This window comes from Battus philenor, unplaced genomic scaffold (genome assembly GCF_028537555.1).
Source record: "Battus philenor isolate CCGP_79_NKW_IND1 unplaced genomic scaffold, ilBatPhil1.0.hap1 SCAF_4, whole genome shotgun sequence".
Taxonomy (NCBI): Eukaryota; Metazoa; Arthropoda; class Insecta; order Lepidoptera; family Papilionidae; genus Battus; species Battus philenor.
Window position 1 is genome coordinate 2,585,719 of NW_027181704.1, and position 17,989 is coordinate 2,603,707.

Here is a 17,989-nt window from a genome sequence, read left to right on the forward strand (position 1 = left end):
GTATATATACTTCAAGTTACTTCACTTAGAAAGGGTGTTGTGCGGAGCCTTACCCGATTGTACCGTCGGACTCTAATCAGAGTACTACTAACGCCCTCTCTCATCTCAGGAAGAGAATGGAAAATACACCTCTCTAAGATTTTGTCGATTATAAAAATGAGAGTTATTTTCAAAAACCTTCACAGTTCCATTTTTGAAATAATTTTAAATTTTTAAATTAAGATAATTTAAACTGTGATATAGATTATTAAACAACAAAATAATATTAATATAAAACTAAGGCACATAAATGTAATAAGCTTAAATAAACGAACAAAAATAAAAGAAAATGTAAATGTAGACTTCTGCAGAGAAGGTGATGGAAGTGGATTGGGTATGGTATAATAAAAGGAAAAAAAGGGGAATGAAAGGAAGAAAGTAAGAAGAATGATAAAGAAGCATGGCAATAATAATAATCAAAAAGGATAAATTATTAATTGCATAAATAGTCCCTGCTTTACCATTGTAAGGGAGATTAAGAGGTCCCCAATACCGAAGGCCACTATAAAAAATACAATAAGTTTTAAATCTTATTGATGTTTATGTCAAGTCGATAGATGCGGTCATCGTGGCAATCTTTTATGTAGGCCTAGGCCTTGCAGTGGACGTCAATCGCCTGATATAATGATGAAAAGATTATGACTTTTTTACACATTTCATCATTTTTTTTTTCTTTATTCGTTATACCGTTCGGTTACAAAAACCAGGACTTAGTTTTATATTACTAACATGTCTAAAATAATTTTATTAAAACAATTTAAAAATCGGCGAAATGGGCCGATGACTAGTCTAAATGCTTGGAATTTCTTTCCATTTTTAAAATGTTAGATTTTTTATAAAATGACAAAATTTCTTAAGGGTTGATGATTTAATATTTAATGGAATCAGGCGTTACCTTGCGGAAGTCCATCCTAAGTAAGAAAAGGACCAATATTTAGCCACTTCCGCACATGCAGTGGTGGTCGTGCAACAAAGTGCACCGCCCGCCAGCCCGCTGATAAATGCGTATGCGGCAAACAATGCGAATCACACAACCGCCACCGCCAAATTACTCAACACGTGTTTCACCCCTCCACGAGGCATCTTCAGGAGTTATGTTACACCGATTAGTGCCAACACCGAGTCTGTGATGATTTAATGTAATGGATTATGATTTATCAGATTGCTTATATTCGTTATACTAAATTACGTTGTCTGAAAGAGCGGCATAAATCTACATCGTTTAAAAAAGTAATTTTTGTTTAAATTAAAAGGGAAAACAATTAAAAAGTAATCTCAAGAAATAAGCGCTTTTTAAATCTGCATAACAATTCCTTTGATAGATTGTTCAATGATTAAAATTCTTTAAGGCTATTTACATTTTATAACACTTTACAGATTTGATTTATCGTTACTGAAGTTGCGGTTAACTTAAATAATTTTTATATTTCGAAGGCGGATGACATTTGCCGGACAATTTTTTTTTAATGGACACCAGACAACAAAGACCTTTTTTAATATATTTTTTTTTAATTCAATATTCTCTATTATGCACGCTAGGATACACTTAATTATTGTTACAGTAAAAAGTTACTCAGGTTCTATCTGTCGATGAAAATATTTTTTTTATTATTATATGAGGTGTGTACAATTTGTTAAATATTTGTTTAAAAAACATACAATTTTTTTAACTAAAAACAAAAATATATTCATAACCATTTTTGCTTAAAATGCACATCGTTTTTAAGCGTTTTAACAAAACACTGTTTAAAAAGGCTGTTATTATTTTTTAATATGTCATTAAAGCATCCCAGATTTAAAAAAAAAAACTGTAAGTAAATCATCGACATCGTTTCAGCCTATATAGGCCATCTGTAAGACATAGGTCTCTCCCAAAGAAATCTATGTGGTGATATACTCAGTGTGGTGTCATGGTACGCAGAGAGCACTGCTGCCAATCCTTTAGAAAATTGTTTATGAGCAGTATACAATGTAAATAATTCAGAAAATGTGAAAAATGTAAGAATGTATATCCCGGGAACTGAACACGCGGTCTACGATCGCAAATCTTAGTCCTCTACTGCTGTGCTACAACTGCTCAGTAAGGAAGTAAACTTAAATACATCATGTATATGCGACATTACGGGTACAGTAATACCCCGCTTTACGCGACCCCGTTATACGCGGTTTCTCTATAACGCGAATTGCAAATTTCGCGCTCAAATGCCTCGAATTACGCGAAAGAGTGCGTATAAATATAATGTAGTCATCAACTTCTCTATGGTGTCTTGACCATCTGTCAAACAATTAAAAACAGTGTTGGGTGTTATGAATGTATTTTACAAGAACGTAAACAAAACGTTACCCAAAAGACAATAGATGTTTTTTTGCGTAAAAAATAAGAGTATGTATTGCATAAAGTGTTCCTAGAATTAAAGTGATTACAAAAAAATACAAATCATTTTATGATTGTGTATTTTATATTGTGTATTTTTTTGTAATAATTTTTGACTATGTTTAATCATAAACCTCGTTATACGCGAATTTCAGTTAACGCGATTTTTTTTGGAACGTATCCCTCGCGTAAAGCGGGGTATTACTGTATTGAATTTCAATATTTTAGGCAGAAATTTTTTCATTAAAAATTACTGCGTATTTTCCTTATTACATAACAAACGAACGTCTTCATTGTAAAAGAAAACATTGGAAAGGTGATAAATTTTATTTGATTTATAAGCCGATAAATCATTTTATTAATTATTATTAAAAGCATTGTATTTAATTGTAAACACAATCATGTTACCTATCTCAGAGATAGCTTAACCGGTATAGTAATAATGAAAACATTATATTGATTACAAAAAATATATAATAAATGTCGTCTTATAAAACGCACATTGCTTGCAACAACTCATCTGCAAAGAGTGGCTAGTATAGCATGTAATCCATAGATATCTTTGAAGAGCGTCTATGTCAAAGTAAAAAAGAGCGTTCACAAAATTATAATAACTACAAATTCTAATTAATTACTGTTTAATATCTGCCCTTCAGACTTTATACTGCCAGAAGTTACTGGCAAGCCATATTTTAATTAATAAATTAGAATTTATGATCCAGAGATATGTATGTAATAATTTTATAAAAGATAGTTTTATTTTTTTTATATGGCAACACTACTCGACCCCGTCACTCTTTTGTGGCAACTTCCAGTAAAAGGATTGAGAGTGGTGGGGTTGAAACAGCGTTTTGATTATTGAGTCGGGACCTTGATCACTCGTTCGATAATCATCGAAGTGATAAGTTGTCTAGTGGAAACTATGCTAGTTGGCCTATACGAGTATTAAAAGTGGAATAAAAGTAATTACTTTGAGTTTTTCTGATATGTATATATTCATTCATATACTATGTGTAGGTATATACATAGTTATGTCGATACAATGTAATCAGTTCAAGATTTACGTTTCTTATTTCCGGGCCGGATGTGATTTGTCAGATGTCACTAACAGCCTCCGTAATACGTACGGATCGGCAAATCCACGGCCGATAGAACAAAACAATGACTGCTTATAACGACAATTTACCCGTATGTACTTTACTCGTATGCGTGATTTCAAGCAATTTTTTGTAAATTCTAATGATATTACGTTATCCTAAGGCATATTATTGTATGTTCAGGGTTGATGTGTTTTCGGTAATCTTTTTAGATGTCTTGGTTTTTTTAATTTTGATATTTTATATGTATGGGAAAACCGTGTGTTGTATTTTTAAATGTGTGACGTCAGCTATGTGGACGAAAAAGTGACGTCATCTTCATGATTATAACTCATGTTTGATTTATTTGACTGACAGCGTACAATTTTCTGTACCTATCTGCACTGTCTGGTGATTGGAACGATGATAATCTACAAGTGTATGGTCTTGCTGGCTCTTATAGCTTCGTCAGACCAAGGATTTGTTGATCCAGAATTTGTGATCAAATTAAATAATTAAAAAAAAAACTATTTCAGATGTGACATCTGACATATTGACTAACTCATATCTACTTGATAGTCGGACTTATCTGCACTGCACAGCGCGTCCTTATGATTTCTTTGTCCCCGTTATTGGGGTCTCTTGTTCAGCCCCTGCAGTATGGACAAAGACTTTATTATTCAAAAAATTAATAATTATGATTATAGTTTTTTTTTGTCTTTCATACTTCACATTTTCTTTTACACTTATCTTTATTCTTCCTTTATAAATTCTATCATTCTTTATCATTTTCCACATGTCTTTCAAATGTCTCCTCACATCCTTCTTCACAATTCCTTTACAATTTACTTATTTTAGTTTTCTTCAGTTTACGTATGTATAACATTTCGATTGTCCTTTTATGATTTTACCTCCTAATTTTAAGCAAATGTTTTACTATAATTGTGACTTTAATTAAAATTTATTTCTTATTTGGTCCAACCTTCTTATAATTTTTTTTATATTGCATTATTACTCTGCTGTACTTAAAAGTGGGGCTACGGTTCTCATCGTCCATTATAGATCTACTCTGATTCCAGCTTCTATTTCGCAATCAATAAATCACAAAATCCTAACATGTATTAACACGAACGAACATGCATTAACTAACGTCGATGCAGCCGCCCACATAGGGCCAATATACCTACCTACGTACACGTATAGAATTCAATTGCTAATCCGTAAATTCTTGTAGCTATGTTGCAACCATATACGGCTATTTTAACAAGCGGTGCTTGCTTCGCACCAGCCTCGTTAGGTTAGTTCAATTTACCTGGTAAAGCACTCTTAGATTTTTAGATCGTTGTTTTGCGAAATTGTAACTTACCTCGTGAGATCGATGAGTCAATTTCGCTTGTTAAGGCAGCAGATTTTCCGTAAGCAATTCGTTTTTCGCATATAAGATCATCTGATATAGTTTATGGAGCATAATGCAACTATTTACAGGTGACTTTCCGATGTCGTTTTCGTACTATCTATATAAGTAGTTGCTTCGACACATATTTGACTCTAAATGACTTTATTTATTCTCTTGTTATATTTCCCTTGTTTTTACTGTATTAGTTCTTTCTGAAATATACGCACTTGCGAAAGCCGGTGTAACCTCGGGAATAACTGGGAATAAATCCGCCATTTCTGTTTCGTGGATTTAGGAATGATCATGTAAAGCTTTTTACTCCGTCCATCTTCGGCAATCTTTTGAGCCATTCTCTTCATGGTCAAACGTCATCTTTTTTTCTTTTATACTCACATAGTATTGATCAGTAGTAATAAATAACAATGATAATATAGTCAGAAAAAGAGTTATTACAATTCGGATTACTACATATAAAAATAGTTGTGTATCTGTACTACCAGAAGTTATTGATGATGTCGTATTCTGATAGAGAAAAGTACATCATGTAACTTATTTCAGCGTGGTCACTTTATACAGAATGGTTAAAAATGGATGTAAAATCTATAAAGCTTTTTGCTGGCCAATGAGCCATAAATATATCCATTTAAACCTTTCACAATTATAATCTATCATCATGTAAACAACACATATAATGTACCGTACTAATATAATACTTAGGTATATTTATATGTAAAATTAAAATAACTATTATATAAATTATGTTTTCAACCAATTTGTCAATATTTATCATACGAAACCACTTACATTATTGCGATATTAACGTCAAATATTAACGTCTCCGAAGAAATGTTCGAACATTGAGCGCACTTAGAAGATGCATCGCAACTCCGTACTTATGTAGTCTGTCTATAAAATATATCGAAAAAAGAAAAACATTCTAGCTTCAATACTTTAATATTATTTCTATATAACAACATTAACTTTAGATCATTTATAATCATCACGTGTGTAAGTGATAAGAAGAATATTTAATGGAATCAGGTGTTACCTTGCGGAAGTCCATCCTAAGTAAGAAAAGGACCAATATTTAGCCACTTCCGCACATGCAGTGGTGGTCGTGCAACAAATGCACCGCCCGCCAGCCCGCTGACAAATGCGTATGCGGCAAACAATGCGAATCACACAACCGCCACCGCCAAAATACTCAACACGTGTTTCACCCCTCCACGGGGCATCTTCAGGAGTTATGTTACACCGATTAGTGCCAAACACAGAGTCGAGATAAGAAGAAAGCCAGAACAGCCCACTTCGGTTGAAATGAGTATCAAATTAAACTCCCTTATAATGACAACTTTCAACTTGAAATTCATGTCTTCGAGATTTTTAAATGCGTAGAGTAGACATCGCATCTTCAGTATTATGAAAACGTTTTCTTCGAATTTGTCATTTATTTTTTATAATTTTGAAGCTTATATAATTGACCGGCTTTCTAGAAAATTGCACAATTTTATTACATATAATCTTTTCACATGTTTATATCATTTGTTTGATGTATTAGTATTTTTAATTTAATTTATCTATAAATTGATTGACTAGTGTGTTGGTAAACTTGTTTTATCAGTTATATATATTAGGGGGACCAGAAAGTAATGTTGCTTTTATAAGTTGAATTCACACGACTACGATTTTAACGTGTTTTTATTTTTAATCAACAATATATTAATTTTCGTTATCAACAACCTTTTACAATCTAGTATACAAATTTTTAATGCCGGAAGGGTAAAAGTCAATCGGTTTTTCTGTAAAATATTTCGACACATACGACAGTACTTTCCGGTCTTCCTAATATATAACAGACGAATTTTGTGTGATCATTTTCACAAATATCTAGAAGTATCAATTACCTTGTTATATTATAAATAAAATATATGTTATGATAGAATATCGTTTACGATTTTTTTTTCTAGAATAAACTTTTTTATGCAATAAATTTAAATTGCAGGATAAATCAGAGGCATTGCTCTGGAAGATATTGTAAATTCATACAAAAAAAATTACCAAGTTTATAGTGTTTTGATGTTTGAATGTCATCATGTACATCGCTATTTTTCTAACACTAATTACTATTCCTATGCACATAGACAAGGTAATCATATACCATTCACATATTGTAATTCTTTTTTTCTTTACGAAACTAAGAAGGTTTTACTATTTGCATTCGTTTTATTTTAATTGAAATACAAACAAGTACTAATACACGATGAAATATTGTAAACCCCACAAAGCTTTCACGGATTGGTTAAAATAATTTATAATAAAATTAACATTTTCATTGCATGCTATGTTGCATCATTAAAAAAAATTGTTTTTTAAGTTTATTATTCCAAATTCAAATATATCTAAGTTAAGATATGATTATGACGCGCATTTTAAAAATATTAAAAATAAAAATATTAAAGAAGTAAAATAAATATTTAACAACTTGTTTACCATCTTATGTTATAGTAGTAATACACAGAAGGGTCTTAAATAAAACTTCATTGAACAATTGAACATTGAACAATCTTCATATATAGTACAATCTATATTCCATATCACACATACGTAGTCAACCTGTGGGCGTAAACACATTAGGGTGACAGTACGAAGATAAAGACTGCAACACTCGTAGAATCAATGTGTGCTTCAAAGGTAATCCCATAACTTAGATTCTGTAAGGAAGTCTATCACCTCAAGCACGGTGAAGCCGTTAACGTCATAGGGCAAACACAGACGTAAACAGCTAAGGTTACATTTACAATAGATTTAAATAAGCCTTGCTTCCTCCATTGCTGTTTGTTATATATATGTATCACTTACCATTGTAGAGGTTGCCAGTTGTTGAACTGCATGATAGACTTCGTTTCTAGATGTCGAGTTGAGTCCAAATTAAAATTATGCAAGAAGTACCAACACGATGTACTGTTCCCGTACAGCGTACGAAACTAAATATCACAAGGTGGGCGTACTTTAACGGTTAGCCTGACACCCTTGTCTCAAATTTTTCCCAGATCAGGGCTTGTCAACCCGTGGCCTGCTTATTCACGTTCTCGGATAATATACGCAAATATTATACAGGGACATTGATTTTTCGCATCATTGCGCATTTGTCTTTTTTTTTGCTTCTTTTCTTTCGTGTTTACTTATGTTAATGCTAAGTTATCCAAGCTTCTTCTTAAACTATATGTAGGTTTATGAACTTTTTTCTTGTTTACATCTTAATGACGCAAAAATTTAGCCTGTTTCAGTTTTTAATATTACTGTTTTTGCGACCCGTTCCTCGTCCTTACTTCACGTTTCCATCGTCAGGTTGTACGCCAATATCTGTGTATTAGGATCATTGATTATAAATGTAAGTTGAAGAGGTGAATATGTACGTAATATGAAAGATTTTGCTTTAAAATTTTATACACTTATATATAATCACCAAGTATATAGATATATAGCTTTCGAAATGCGACAGGCCAATGACTTTTAGCAGTATGAAATATGCAGGGATATGTAGTAAACAATAAACAATTTTTATAATTTGTAATCCAATCTATGGAAACCCTTTTACTACTCGTATATTACGTCACTACGTTTATATGTTGTTTAATATGTTGGATCTTTCCTAGGGCTGGTAGATCTTGGACGTAATAACAATAGAAAATCTGATATATGTATATTATTCAAGCTTCGCCTATATTTATACCGCTGTATATAAGATAATATATTTCTGTGGAATTCCCCTTTTCGATGCGCTGCTGATGATGACGTAATGTAGTTCTTACAACAATTTTTTAAACCACTTTTTTAACCGCGTTTTTTTTTTTGGTAGACCGCAAATGTGTTATATATTCACCCCTTTATATCTTTTACGTCAATTACCAAAAACCTTATGTAATTTATTTTGTAAGCGACCCGTAAACATTTTTGAGTTGGCAATATCTGATGGTGTGTACCTGCTTATACTTAACCCAGCCATTTATAAGACCATAACGCATAATAGACAAATTGAATAAAATCATAAAAATATCCCTTTACGCCTTTCACAATATTCGCAGTGTTTATCCTTTTATATATAATACATCCATTGTGAAACGGGTTCGAAACACCGTTAAGAGAAATTTTTACATTTGTTGTTACATAATGGTGCAAAATAAAAGTAACACGCTGCAACCCCTACACTAATGAGTTTTATGTGAAATTATATTTGAGATGCGCTCTTTAATATTTATTTTATTTTAGGTTCTCAAAAAAGATTAAGCAAGAAATAATTACAAATGAACATTAAAAATGCAAATATAAAACGATATGTACAGTCCCGGCGATAAATATTGCATCGCATATCGACCTTTGTAAAAAAAAAATTAGATAATTTAGGCTTCGTAGAGCATTATCTCTGTCCATAACGATAACGATAATGCTCTACGAAGCCGAAAATAGCCGATTGTCTCTTTCCAAAGTTCTATGTACAATATTTATCACCGGGTATTGTATCTTAAATAGCGCTACGATCGCAGTATTCGTTACGGAAAAAAGGTATCCAACAAATAAAAAACTATTAAGTTTTATTACTATAAAATATTAAAGTTTATCACTCACGCTCCATATTGCTGTCCACTGCGCCGGCAATTATATTTTTGTAAAATCTGTTTTACGCCTTTGAAATGAAATTAGAAATCCTATTTGAATTCGGACGCTGTAATATATACCCGCCAATAATAATTATTGTATACGAAATAAAAATGTTAAATTTAAAAAATGCTATTGAATTGAAAAAGCAAGGGAAGAATGATAGATGATCAGAATAAAAGCGAAAGATAGCAGAAATGTGGAATGACAGACAGAATAGACCGAAAGACATTGTGAAGAATGAAAGAAAAAAGAATGGAAATAAAAATTCATGTGAAAAAATAAATTGTAAAAAATGTCCCTGTCCCACCATTAGATAGGGGTACGAGAGGCCCCCAATAGCGGGGGTATAAAAAAATATATATATATTCCAGCCGCCATTGCATTCGGGTTGTAATTATAAAATATAAATTATCCCTGTACACGTGTGAATACACATTCGTTCGCTTAGAGCGAAATATAATATTAATGAAAATAAAAATTATTTTTTTTTTAATTTTAAAAATTTTAAAAAAGGTTGCATTTGTAACTCTCGTTGCTTTAGGTTAAATAATTGCAGTATAAGGAAGGTCAATTAAATGATTCTAGTTTGTAAAAAAATCATTTATATTCTTCTTTTCAGCCGATGGACTTCCACTGCTTGCAGTGATACCTTGTTATTCGCCTCCAGCCAAAGATCGCCACCATGACCAGTCTTCTGCTGCTCGCATCCTGCTTCTCACGCGACCTTAATCATGTTGTCGATCTGTCGGTTGCAAATGAGGAATATAACAAGTGAAGAACAAAAATAATGCATAAAAGATATTGCAAAAGAAGGAAGGAGTATGGAAATAAAAATTAAAATTTTTTTTCATACGTTGTACCCACGAATAGGAAAGCTTTCGTACAAGTAACCTCCTACGCTGAATTCCCGACAGCGTTCAATTACACATAACTTCAATAATAGTTCAAGCCTACACGAGAGGTCTTTAGAAAAGTTACTGCAAAGACATTTAAGCCAAGCGCTGTAAAACTCGGCTATCAGAAATATATAAATTCCAACAGATAAATGTCTAATTTATTAATTAAATAATCTTTTACAAATATCTACTTTCCACCATTAAATACTTTTTTATACCTGTGATTAATTTGATGAATGAAATTTAGCTGGCCATTACTCATATTTTCATTAAATTTTAATACTTATTTTAAACTAGCTGTACACCTGTCTTCGTCCGCGTGGAATATAATAAAAAAAAATTTTTTAACGTTTTTTTTGTTTGAGAATTTTTCTGAAATAAAAGAAGCCTTAGTAAGTCCTTATTACATCCCGTCAAAAACGATCCGGTGAGAGATTAGTCGGAACAAACATACAGACAGACAAACAAAAATTTGAAAAAAATTACTTTGTGAATATTCGTTCTAATACGCGTAGAAAAAAGGTGGTTATTATAAAATTACAAACAGACACACCAATTTTATTTATTTGTTTATATTACACGAATGTCACTATAAAGAAAAAAAATAGACGTTAGAATGCTGTTATCCGTACTGATAATTACTATATTTGCCTAACGAATAATCTTTAATTACTCTTATAGCTAGCGTGGTTGTTCTCTATCTCGGGATAAGAAATAATAATTAAAAAGAATTAAAATAAATGCTAATGAAATACAGCTTGTTTAAAATTATAGATCTAGCTCATCAGAATATGTAACAATACATCTTTTTTCTTCTTCTTTTCAGCCGATGGACGCTTGCTGCAAGGCCTCCCTTAAATAGGTCTCCCTTAAAGATCGCCCAAGGAATGATCTTACACGCCTCACATCGAGCCCTAGCGGTCTCGATGCACATGTCATGCACTACTCATTTACACATGACACGGCGGCCGCGTCCGCCTAACCCGCGTTCAAGCGAGGGCGGTCCAGAGAGGCCCGTGTCTCTCCTGACTGCCGAGTAGTCCTCGCTTCGTGCTACATACTCAACACCCCTCTCATTACACTATACACCTACACGGTTATAGTTCTCCGCCTGTAGATGTCTTTGTTGTAACTGAGGTACGATCCCCAGCGTAAAATTTTTAGTCCGTGGACCTCAGTTTTCACGGGCACAATTTCGATGAAGCGGTACAAAGCCTGGGCCAGCTAGCAGCACAACATTAAGTACATCAAATAGCAAATAGATCCTGCGCTACCCGCGTGCAGCGACATCTTGCGATCTTAAATATGCCGCCAGTTCTCCTAGTGGCGCCTACACACAATACGATGCGATTAAAATAAGAATAGGAACTTGGTATAGTGTGCAAAAAAAGCAATGTTAAAAAATAATACCAGTGGCTAAAGTCATTAGCTCGGTTACCATCGAAGCAGTTTTCAAATGCTTAATGAAACTTTCAAATACATCACGCGATATATGAATATTGCCATCTGGCCCTGGTTTGTACCAGGGCCTGATGGCAATATTCATATATAGTTCTTGCTTGTTTTAACTGGTCCAACAACATAATGGCACGTTTTCTCTTCCTCGAAGTACTTATCAACATTGCTGATAATCTCTCGAGCTCGCCGATGTAAAACACTACCTCTTTTGCTCATTGTAGAACAAATTAAACAATCAACAAAAACAATTATTATTATTTTTTTATTTTATATATTTAATTCTCACCGTACTTATATGAGTGAAGTTAGCCGAGAGCCCGTCCTATTCTTATTTTAATCGCATTGTACATACAAAGAGGAAAAGAATTACAAATTCATTGTAACTATAACTACAATTTCATTGTATATACAAAAAAAGAAACTGCTTTAAAATTTAGACTCACGTTAATTATCCTTGATAATTTATTTTCAATGTTAAGGCTGTACACGGCGAGATGAGTGAACTCTAATGCCTTTGTCCATGTTTGGCTTATTTTGAGTCGAATAATTCTGAAAGAGGGTTGATAGGATTTGATGGATAGCTTCGCTCAAAGCGACGTTATTTTGGGAATACTTGTACTACACAATCTTATATACAACCTCGTTGGTAAAACTACTAATTTTTTTTCATTTTACATATAAAGGCACTTATACAATGTTAACACAAATATATACGGAAATCATTACAGTATATCTTAAAACCATTGCAAGCATTTGCAATATACTCGTAGTATAACATTTTTACTTCAACAAAAATAATTATTTATATTTCAATCTATAATCTAAATGAAAATAAAACATAAAAAAATCATATAGATTGACATGTACAATACAAAAATTGGAAATAATCTTATTATAATACATGTATAATTATTAAAATCTATTAATAGCTATTGGATTATAGATATTTGTGAAAGTGATCACAAAGAAAACTCGTTTGAGTTTGCATTCTCTTTTTAAATCTGGGCGCATTTGATACACTCGAAGGCATGTATTTCAAGTTGAAAGTTGTTACTACATGAAAGTTCAAAGTTCCTTTCAATCAAAATGGACTGTGCTGGCATTCTTCTTATCACGTACACACGTGGTGATTATAAATGATCTAAAATGAATAATGTTATAAAGAAATGAATATTAAAATACTGTGGCTAGAATGTTTTCCCTTTTTCAATATCTTTTAAAAACAGAGTACATAAGTACGGTGTTGCGATGCATCTTCTAAGTGCACTCAATTTCCGAACGTGTCTCCGGAGACGTTTATATTTGACGTTAATATCGCAACAATGTAAGTGGTTTCCTATGATGTATATTGGCGAACTCGTTGGAAACATAATTTATATAACAGAATACTTTAATATAATTTAACGTATAGATAGAACGGAGTAATTAATAATTACGTGATATTACATGATGTTGTTTACATGAAGATTATAGTTGTAATAACTTTAAAGGGGCGAATATTTAGCACTTGTGCTCATAAAAAACTATGAAGCTTTTACATTCGTTTACAATTAAAATGTAAAGCTACCACTCTTAAACATGTTACTTTATGTTTTCTATTAAAATGTGACAGGCCATTATCTTCTGGTAATAACTTGTTACAGTATTCTTTAGGAAAGACGAAGAAATAGAGGCGATATATAAAAACAAGATATTGAATAAAAGATTTTAAAAAGGACAAAAGAAGAGAGAGGAAATATTAAAAAAAAAACTTATTGTTAATAATGTCCCTGCTTACACATAGTAGAAAAGAGAGGTTCATCAACTAAACAGTCTCTGAAAAAAAAATCATATATTCTTTCTTTATTTAAAGAATTATTGAGGGAAGTTAATTTTAAATATCTATATAATACACATATGTTATTTTATCAATAAGTTTATTTTACAAAACTTTTTACATTAGAAATACCTATTAAATGCGACTCGCAAAAAAATTTTAAATTTCGAAACTGTAAACGTAAAACTAACCCCTGGTATATACATTAAATTTAGATAATCGTTATACTTTTATTTAAAACGGTTTTATATAACTGTAAATCAAAAACAGATGACTTTTTGAATAAATATTTCGTAAAAGAAATAGGTTATCGACCATTTGAAGTCAGTGATGTATATTTAATAGGCACATATACATATAAGTACAAATGCTCGTATTTGTACGAATATTACCAAAGATCCGATAATCGCATGCATATTTCCCAAAGGTATTTCCGCAATGAATTCGTGTATAACGCTTCAGTGAGTCTCACCACACTTGTGCAGTATATTTTCGTCTCACTCGCACAAACCGGTATTCTTATATTCATCTCATTCAGCCTTTCACAAAATATTTTTCAAGCGTGTAGTGGAAATTATCAATCAAGAGATTTTTCATTACATAATGTAAGCTGAATGTAGTAAATGAAAAGCACTTTCATATAATCCGACACTTTTCAGGCCAACACGATTTCGTATATTCCATACCACTGCATGTGCGGAAGTGGCTAAATATTGGTCCTTTTCTTACTTAGGATGGACTTCCGCAAGGTAACGCCTGATTCCATTAAATATCGTGTATTCCACTTTCACTGAATATAGCCCGATCAACATAAGAATATAGCCAGTCACTGAATATAACACACACGAAATATGTGGTACACATACATAATAATTTTTAAGCTAACGACTGTACCACTTAGCAGCGTATAAAATATTTCGTAGTTTCAGCCGTTTAGAACGTTTAGAAGCGAGCGACCGGATTTGCATTTTCCTTTGGCGGATCGAATCAATACAAGATATTAAATATAAAGACTTTATTTGTAATAATTTCTAGTAACGTTTTAGCTCCATTATTTTTGTAGGAGACTTTAAAAACAATAATTATACAGGATGATGTGCTTTAAAGCTTTTGTACCACATCCCATTCCTCGTTTCAGCCTAAAGGCGCCCACTGCAAGGCGAAGGCTTCACCAAAATATATCTTTAAGGGCATATCATCGTTACGCTTGGGAGGAAAATTGGAGATCGCAGTTTCATATCACAGTACGCAGAGGACGCTACTGCTCATCTTTTGGAAACCATTAATTATGAAAGACAGTGTCCTGGGGATCAAACCCGCGACATACGATCGTTCTCAGTTCGCTGGGCTACCACTGCACGTATACGTACTATTGGAACAATTTCGTAGTTAAAAAAGAAAATTTCGTAATCAGATCTGTCAAAGTTATTTATTGAATCTCAAAACATACATGTTTGCCTAGTACTTACGTCTTGCATATCATTATAGTACTAGACCTTATTTATTACAAATGTATTGTATAAAGTAATTGAATACACAAGCGGATAAACAAGTTTTTGGTGTTTTCAACTAAAAGATAGTATTAAAAATATTGTATATTGTCTTTTAGTTATAATTGATTATAGATGACGGAATTTTTCTTTAGGTTAACATAACATATAATAACTTCACTGCAGCGAAGTTCATAAAAATCATTGTCGTCCGCGTTATAAAGTCTGAAATTGTGACTGGTTGCAAAATTGTGTAGACGCGCGAGAGTGCTATTTTAGGAATAAACAAAATAATGTGTTTTGCTGCGAGGTTTTGCAGATATGACTTCCCCGCATACGCTAGTGACTAAAGCTGAGCTTAACGAATATAACTCTTTAAAATTTAATATTAAAATTGTATCATGTTTTCATTCTGGATTTATTTGGCTAGGAAGTTTGTTATGGATTGTTATTATTGTAAAAGGCTTGCGATTTGAGATAAGAAATATGCGCTTGTCGTCGGAAGACCCTTTGCTCCTATTGGAAATCTACCATGGAGACCTGATGATCATTCATTCAAGTTGAACTGAATATGTGTATATATATATATACACAAACATATACATAACATGTATATACATATATATACATATATGTATATATACTACACACTAAAGCGTCGACTCTCGCTTAAAGAGTACCCCAACGCAGACCTCTTGAGTCACCGAATATTTCCACAATTCGCCCTTTTCGCCACTATAACACTTTTTTCTTTTCCTGTCTGTCGGCTTTGGCTCAATATTCGGTTATATTTACGTATAAATGTCAACCGAAATTCGATATTCTCTCGTCCGGTTTTATCATGTATTTTCGACTCTGAATGTTCAGGATATTTCTTTAAAAATCTTGAAATACAAATGGCCCATTTTCATTAGTCGGGGGATAACGGAATTTCGGTGCACTGGTGGAACGTTTTTCACCAACGTGTCGTTCGGCCAGTTAGCCGGCTCTGTGGAATTTTCAATGCCTTGTGATGCTTACGACATTATTATAGAATTTTATTTTCTATTAAATACTGAATCTCGATTTGAGATAAGGTAACCAAAAGACCTTAACGCAAAATTTTAAAACGGGATCATATTTTCGGAGTCCAAATATGGAACTAATACGGAAGTCTTAAAAGCACTAAAGTTTATTTAGATGGTTTTTAGAGAGGTCTACATAAAAATATCTGCATAATCATTCTTATTTACTATTTAAACAAGTTTTTACACTTAGATGAATTTTATCCTGAGATATTGGACACAACATTTCGTAGTATCCCCAATACTACCCGGTCGAGTTGGATACGAATGACCTCCTTTACAATTTTACATTTCGTTTTTTTTTAAACTATTTATAAAAATATTGTATACAAAATTATATTAAATTAAGATGATGTGGTTAGCATTTTTTTTCATTTGATTTGAATGATGTAATACTGTTAGCGGATTTAGGCTTTGTGTAACTTCAGGAGGTTCTTGGACTAAAAATTTACTCTGGCCGACCTGGCGACCGTATTCTATTTAGGACAGAGACGTAGGAACAAAGAAAGACAGTGTAGGTATAGGTACCCGTGTAATTGTATAGTGTACTAGCTGATCCCGCAAACGTTGTTTTGCAAAAAAAGTATTTTTAATTTTCAATTTAAAAATAAGGGTTGATCGTAGAGGGGTGAAAATGTAGGGTTGTATGTATTTTTGTATGTTGTATCATAAAAAAATAAAAACAAAAAATTTCGTTAAAAAAATAAAAAAAAATTTAAGGGTGAACAACCGTTATCACTTAGGGGTATGAAAAATAGATAGTAGCCGATTCTCAGACCTACTAAATACGCATATAAAATTTGGTAAATATCGGTCAAGCCGTTTCAGAGAAGTTCAAGTTCGAACACCGTGACACGAGAATTTTATATATTAGATTATAGGTTTGCGAAGCAAGGACGACTTGGCGGTCGGGAACGGCACGGGCATCTCCTGCCCGCCCTCGCTTAAACGCAAGCTAGGCGGGCGCGGCCACAGGTTTCGCGATGTATAATGTATGTTCGGTGCATCATAGCTGGACATGTGGCGAGTATCCTAGAGTTTATACGGGGAGCGGAATTTATCAAATTTCCGCTTTTAGAGCGGCAGCCTCCGCAATGCATTTGTGAAAGTAAGGGTCAGCGGTGTGGGAGGAGGCGTGGGTGTGTGAATATGTGGGTGGTGAAAACATATGACACCGTTGTCAATCCACGAATAGTTTATATTATTTAAACGTAGAATATTTTGTTAAGGACATTAAATATATAGTAATTATGGAAATTCCAAACAGAAAAGTGCCAAAAGTCATTGTTTATTTTATTCTCAGTTTACATTTATGTATTAGCGGGACGGGAAAGTAATAACGTAAACATATTTTACAGAAAATCCGATCGATTTTTAACACTCTGGCTTTGAAAATTTGTTTACTAGATGGCAAAAGGTTATTGATAACGAAAGTAAATATATTGTTGATTAGAAGTAAATACTTACTGATACATACTGTGAAGAAGAATGGCCGATGGGTTTATGGTTTTGGAGTAAAGACCGCGGATTTTCAAGTTTAAATTTCAAGATTTAAAGGCGCCATAATGAGGGAACTAATAATAAAATAATAATTCGAGTGCAGTTATCATCAGACTGTTCTCTTTTGGCATTTTTCTTATGACGTATGCAAGTAATCACTAAAAATGATTTTCATTGTATTAAATAAATGTTCGTGTACAATAATGTACCCGTGAATAATG

The 17,989-nt window shown here is 32.7% G+C and overlaps 1 protein-coding gene across 1 annotated transcript in view; it reads right to left on the bottom strand.

Annotated features, from left to right (window-relative positions):
* LOC137928932 (sucrose-6-phosphate hydrolase-like) overlaps positions 1–7,848 on the bottom strand; it is a 30,845-nt gene extending 22,997 nt beyond the window's left edge. Inside the window, exon 1 of the mRNA XM_068771938.1 lies at positions 7,745–7,848. Coding sequence (XP_068628039.1) covers positions 7,745–7,776 — 32 coding nt within the window. The 5' untranslated portion in view covers positions 7,777–7,848. The remainder of the gene's footprint in view (positions 1–7,744) is intronic.
* Positions 7,849–17,989: the final 10,141 nt, after the last annotated feature.